Below are 6852 nucleotides of genomic sequence, written 5' to 3'. Positions count from 1 at the left end.
GAGGTAGGTCGTGACGTGTGCGTGAGGTAGGTCGTGACGTGTGTGTGTGTGTGATAGATCGTGTTGTAGGTCGTGACGTGTGTGTGTGTGTGTGATAGATCGTGTTGCAGGTCGTGACGTGTGTGCGAGGTAGGTCGTGACGTGTGTGTGAGGTAGGTCGTGACGTGTGTGTGTGTGTTGTAGGTCCTCCATGTTGTATTGTGTACTGATGAGAAATTATCCAGTCCTAAAATACTTCAAAGATGTTCCGTAATATGCAAATTATCCTCCCATGTAAATAACCTTATACTCTCCCAAACACACACACACACACACACACATACACACACACACACACATACACACACACAGTACTAGAACAAATAGGACGATAGTTATTGTTTGAGAGAGTTGACAAATAACCCGTAAACAATGGGTACTGACTTAGCGCTCTCTGGACGCTTATTAAAGAAAACGTAAGCTGTTTCTTCCCGTTCTTTAAATCTAGTATGGTGGACTGATGTATTTGTAATCTAGCGCCGTTTTACAAATATATACTGGAAATTCATATACTGTAACCTTATAGACGTCTATTTTACCGCTGTGAAATATTTAAGACTTATTTCTATGCCTAAATTTATGCTATTACTTCAGTCAAACAGATTATAATTACCATGCCTTCTTCTCCAGCAGGTCTTGAAGTCATACTCGAAGAACCCGAGGAAGACTATTGCAGCTCGCACGTCTCCGAGGACGACCTCCAGAGGGAAGTGGACATCACCTACGGCCTGAAGGGTGAGAGGCGCTCGCTGGACGGCTCTGAGGGCATCGGGTCGGCAGAGGGCGACACTCACTCGTCAGGAGGATCAGAACACTACGGCGAGGAGGACTGTGCCAGCTCAGGGATACACAGCGAGGGTGAGTACGATAGACACACACTATTGGGTTCGGGGGGGGGGTTGTTAAGTTATAGAAGCTGTGACTCGGTGGCTGTTGAAGTCCTACTGTGTTATAAGCGTTGTTTATCTGGGGGGGTTTTATTTCGTGAATTTATTTACATGTGTATTTCAATTACTATATATTCAATTGTCTGTACGTGTTGGTGTAGGACTATATTTTATGCAAGTCCTCCCTATAAAAGTGCTTAGGATGGAATTCGTTTTCTCTGTTGGATCCGTCGTCAAGTTTTCTTTTACTGCGATGGTGAGCTTAGCGTAGCCTGAAGTATTTAGACTTTTCACTGCAATGGCGGGGGGAGGGGAGGTGTCTTTTAAAATAATTCTGACTGAAAAATCTTAAACAGAATTATTACTGCCGTGTTTATTCTGATATAAAGAATATTTTAAATTTTCCACACATCCAGCGTCTGTAATTCAACTCAAAATTCTAATTGATGATATATAACATTTAACATATTTTAACATAAGTCATTGTTCCAAAGTATAAATTAATATATAATACTTTCATCAACATTTCTCACTGGTAAAGTTGAGTTACAAGAATTAGTTTCAATAAATACATAAATTCCAAACAAAATACAGTATACAATGAAGAGTAAATAAAGGCATTTAAACAAAAAATTAACTTGGCGTTTCAAAGCTGCTTTTCATCATCTGACCTTTAGATTAAAAACCCAACAATGGAGAGAGATAAACTTAATATTCTAATTTATTCTGGAAACTAACTGGTGTATAAAAATCTCTCGAGGCTAAAAATTCAATAGATCTTTTAAAAAATTGACTCAAGACAAATTTAAATTAATTATACGTATAACCAATTTGGCCTCATAAAATTAACCCTATTACCAGAATAAAAATCAAGTTATATCATTATCTATTTTAAAACTAACGGTGGCATTTGATAACAATTGAATTCACGTAACAAAGGCTGGTGAATGTGCCGGTGAAGGGGGAGGAATAGTGAAGGTATCTGAATTAAAACTCCTTCACGCTCTCACAGTTTTATCTTCCAGGTCGATTACAAATTCTACCTGAAATTTATTTAGTTATGGAGATTACAGGATTTACAGGGGATGTTATTGGGGATTACAGGGTAGATATTACAGGTAAATACAGTATAGTAGCCTACGTTATACAGTGTGTTAGAGGAATGTTAATGTTATTTAATTTACTTGGTGAGAAATAAAAGCTATATTCCTCACTCCCTTGTTAATTAGTATTCACACTTGAGGAATTACAAGTGTTAGGTCGAGGTTTGAAGTATTAGGTCGAGCTGTGTAAATAAGGACGAGCTGAGGTTGATTACTTATCAGGTTAAATGTTAGGGGGGGGGGCGCTAATCTTCAGGTGATTTATTTGTACTTGTATTTAAACTTCTCGGAGGAAATCACACCTGGTCGTGGTTGAACAGGTAACCTCGGGAAGGTCTGGGTGAAAGGTCGTGACATTTCTGAATCAGTCAACGCATTTCTGGGTCATCATAGGTCAAGGTCAAACGATTCTGAGGTAACTTAGGTCAAGATCAACATGTCTCCTGTATTAGCTTAAGTCAAGTTCAAAATATTTCTTGTTTAGATTAGGTCAATATCAGCGCGTTTCCAGGTCACCTAAGGTCAGGATGAATGCATTTTCGAGTCAGCTTAGATCACATTGTATACTTTTCCGGGTCAGCTTAGGTCACGATGAACACATTTCCAGGTCGAGTAAGCTTAGAATAACGTTTTAAGCTTGAACATATTAAGAGAAGTCCCCACAGTTTCATGACAGACGAGAGGAGATCATGATACAGATCTACTTGACCTGTCGTCTGTCTGTCTGTCTGTCTGTCTCTGTCTGTCTGTCTGTCTGTCTGTCTGTCTGTCTGTCTGTCTGTCTGTCTGTCTGTCTGTGGGTTTAAGTCACGTACCAGTGTTCCATAAATCACACTTTTCACCGAGTCGGAGCAGATGACGTTGTGTGTGTCACGGTGTAAGTGTCTGACGCGTTATATTGTACAGAAATTTAATGGAACTTTTTAGTGTGTGTGTGTGTGTGTGTGTGTGTGTGTGTGTGTGTGTGTGTGTGTGTGTGTTAATTAGTGGCTAACGTTTTCTTTTTGTTACGGCAGAACTTACTGAATACATTTTCTCTCTCTCTCTCTCTCTCTCTCTCTCTCTCTCTCTCGGAAGCTCCCTCCCAGGTTATAATCTACGTTGCTCCCTCCCCTTCATGCTACAGTGCTTTCATTCCTCTTCCTTCCTCTCTCTCTCTCTCTCTAATGATATGAAGCCAACATCTTACTCCACTCAGTGACATATACAGTGTGTGTGTGTGTGTGTGTGTGTGTGTTAGTGAAGAATGATGCAGTTGGCGATAAAAAATAGGTTAACTGATGGAAGCGAGGCGTTAAACTACCTGACTGTCAGGTTCAAGTGTAATGGCGGAGTGATGGAGTTTCTGCTCTGTTAACTCCCCCTCCACCTTCATCCCCCTTAACCCCCTCTCTCTTTTTCCCCTTTAATCTTCTATATTTTCCCCCTCCTCCCCTTAACCCCCACCATTTTCTCCTTCTCCACCTTACCCCTTCCACCTTCCCCTTCTCCCACCTTCCCCTCCCTTATCCCATTTCCCCCATCCCCTTAACCCCCCACCACCCAAGCCCCTTAAGTTTCTATTCAAGGGACCGTTCCTAGTGGCCAGCTGCCTATACTGTGTTAACACCGGGTTACACTAACGAGAATTTACACTCACCGCTTCAGCTAGTTCGTGTTTACCTCCAACATGGTCCTGATGCTAGTAAATAAACATATGTTGTGTAAATATGTACGATAGATTCATATGTACACGTAATATGTATTGTTTTGTTGTTTGTTTGTTGTTTGTTTGTTGTTGTCTCTGACCTAACAAGCTTTATGACCTCAACAATTCATAACTGTCTTGTTTGTTCTCTTGTGCCATCATGGTGCTGACACTCTAATCTTGGTGTTGATGTTTTGTTTTTTTTGGAATGGCGGTGTGAGATATTTCGTCATATTGTTGGTGGAGAGAGTGAGGGAGGTTTTAATTCTCTCTAGATACGAATTTCAAGGCATTAGTTCTAGCTAGACTCAGAGAAGGAAGAATAAGACCACTCAGTTGAAGAAGGTGAGAGGAGAGCTTCTTTCCCCTCTCTCCTGAAGGTGCAGATCATGTCAGCTGTAGAGGAACAACGGGAAGATATGTTAGAGGTGTGTTGGGCTGTGTTTGAAGCGAGTGAGAGGCGTGGAATGATGGATACTTGAGACTGAAGTAGTGAAGGTGTGTTTGTCATCGTCTGTATGAGGAAATTGACCGCTAGTGACCGATGGGAACCTGTGTGTGTTACTCGAGAGAAAATTCCTTAAAAAAACTTGGTGGTGTTAAAAAAAAAGAGAGAGGGTTTCAGAGAGCTACTTCATTGTAACGCAGGTCTCTCTTCCGCTACGGTCGTGCGAGCAGCTCTGTAGGAAAAGCAACGAAGGGGGTAGATTTCCCCCTTCCAGCACTCCAGGCCGAGATCCAGCTTGCCTCGCGCTCACTCCCCGCCTGGACCCCGACCGCCCCGGAGGCATAGCTGTCTTCCTCAAGTAAATCAGTGACTCTATTTCTCACGTGTTAAGTGACTGTGTTATGGAATATTATGTGAAGCATCTTGGTGGCTTAGATTATATTCACGCCCTGAAGCTGACTGCTGACGCCTGAAGACATCTCTGAAACTTTGTCAACAAGAACAACAGCTGCTGGAAAATCATATCGACTTCAAAGATCAGTATCCCGGAGTGGTCAACATGGCTGCACCTTCCTTGCTCATACAACAGCCCATTCAGCCGTCTAAACCCCAAGTTCTGAGAGTTGACAGCCTGGAAAATGAAGCTTCTGTCGGTGGAATGAAAGGTGCTGTCGGTGACATGCTTAACGGATCTTACACCGCAGGCAATAGGGATGGTGATGATGGTGATGACGTCGTTGATGGTGAGCCGAGGATTATGAAGTGTCAGCTCTTAAATGGTCGCTTATACACAGATAATGGAAACATGAAGAGTCTTGCCTGTAGCCCCAGGAAGCCGGCCGGTAAGGGAAGAGTCCAAAGCCTTACTGACTTATTTATTGACAAGACATTAAAGTGTGGCCAACCTGGAGATCTCAATGGCCATGCTGGAGATCCCAAGGCCCATGCTGGAGATCTCAAGGGCCATGCTGGAGAACACAACGGCCATGCTGGAGAAATCAACGGTCATGCTGGAGAACTCAATGGCCATGCTGGAGAACACAACGGCCATGCTGGAGAAATCAACGGTCATGCTGGAGAACTCAATAGCCATGCTGGAGAACACAACGGCCATGCTGAAGAACTCAATGGCCATGCTGGAGAACTCATTGGCCTTGCTGGAGAACTCAATGGCCATGCTGGGGAACTCAATGGCCATGCTGGGGAACTCAATGGCCATGCTGGAGGTACAGTAGATGGACACTGGGGAAACTTCAAGCTGAGTGTAGTCATTCCTCCTCTGGGCACTGATTCTGGCGTCATGGTCAGTCCCACCTCGTTGAGGCACCAGACAAATGGAATAACCACCCCACGTATGGCCCAGGTAAGTGACGGTCACTCTCCAATTTATAAACAAGAAGCAAGTATCATTTTCAAGCAGACAGTGATTCCATCGGATGACCACAAGACGAGGTCAACCACCGTTAACACAGCTCCTGAAACTGTCACCGACCATCCTAGGAAGTTCTCACAGGTTAACGACGCTGAACTAACATGCCAAAATTTCGCCGTCACTCCTAACACAGCCACCGACCTTTTACTGAAGCGTGACGGCACCGATGAGACGCATTCAATGGAACCTTTACACCAACCACGCGTTAAGGTATCCACTGAGGAAGACACTAGCAGAACGATAAGCAACACCTGCCTGACGAACACCACCTCACCTGAAGCTCAAACCTCCACCGGAAACAATACAGACGAAGGGGAGGAAACGAGTGGCGAGGATGGCATCGAGAAAATGGAACCAAGAACCACCACTTCCGTCGCCATGTTTGCCTTGTGTTTGGCTGTGTTGACTATCGCGTTGTCCCATCCCTGGAGCGCCAACCTCAGCTCTGGGATTCTGGCTGCAGCTCTGTTCTTCTCTCTCGGTAAGTTTGCTCATGTTTCTGTACCACGACCTTCTCTCCCCTCCCCACTGACTGATTACACCGTGGGTTTTTGTGTTCATACCAGACATATAAAGGTTTTAGGTACCCGTGTCCGTCCGCCCATCCGTCACGTGTTAGGTTTCTCTTCGTAACTCAAGAACGAATTGACGTATTGAAATGAAACTTGATAATACAGTAGAAGATAACTGATACCAAATAGGAGTTCGTTAGAGTTTACCTGTGAGTTGTGGCCTCTGTGTGAGACGTAGACAACATGGCGGCCTTCATAAACACTATATACGATTAATTGTCTTTTGTATTTTGGGTAGAATATAAATAATGATATTGTTTGTGATGTTTTTGTACCTGGCTGTGGCACTGATGACAGGTTAAAGGTGGCACTAAGGACAGGTAATACTGGTACTGACATTGGTTTCGAAGTGCCATTGATTTTTACCACCAAATAACATCCGATTAACATTACTAATTTCATCAAACATATTTTTTTTTACATTAATTTTTTTTTTAGTTTATATGACAAAAAAAAATCGATGGATTACTTAACTATGAAATTTAGATATACCAAAGAAAATCTCTCTCTCTCTCTCTCTCTCTCTCTCTCTCTCTCTCTCTCTCTCTCTCTCTCTCATACCATGTAAGGTCAAGTGCAATAAACCTTTAGGGATAGTCAGGTTTTTTTTATGGGTTTGGTTTAAGTAGGCGTAAAGGTCAATATAACTTACGACTACTTGAGATAAAACTTAAACCCCTGATG

The 6852-nt window shown here is 43.0% G+C and overlaps 1 protein-coding gene across 1 annotated transcript in view; it reads left to right on the top strand.

Moving 5' to 3' along the window:
* Positions 1 to 6852, top strand: part of LOC121858983 — a 105690-nt gene that overhangs the window by 61853 nt on the left and 36985 nt on the right. The window contains exon 4 of the mRNA XM_042355638.1: positions 673 to 897. Within this exon, the coding sequence (XP_042211572.1) occupies positions 673 to 897 (225 nt within the window). The remainder of the gene's footprint in view (positions 1 to 672; positions 898 to 6852) is intronic.

The sequence above is a fragment of the Homarus americanus genome, unplaced genomic scaffold (genome assembly GCF_018991925.1).
Source record: "Homarus americanus isolate GMGI-L3 unplaced genomic scaffold, GMGI_Hamer_2.0 scaffold55805, whole genome shotgun sequence".
NCBI classification, from domain to species: domain Eukaryota; kingdom Metazoa; phylum Arthropoda; class Malacostraca; order Decapoda; family Nephropidae; genus Homarus; species Homarus americanus.
The sequence above is the reverse complement of the archived record's forward strand: the minus strand, read 5'-3'. Positions and strand labels throughout refer to the sequence as shown.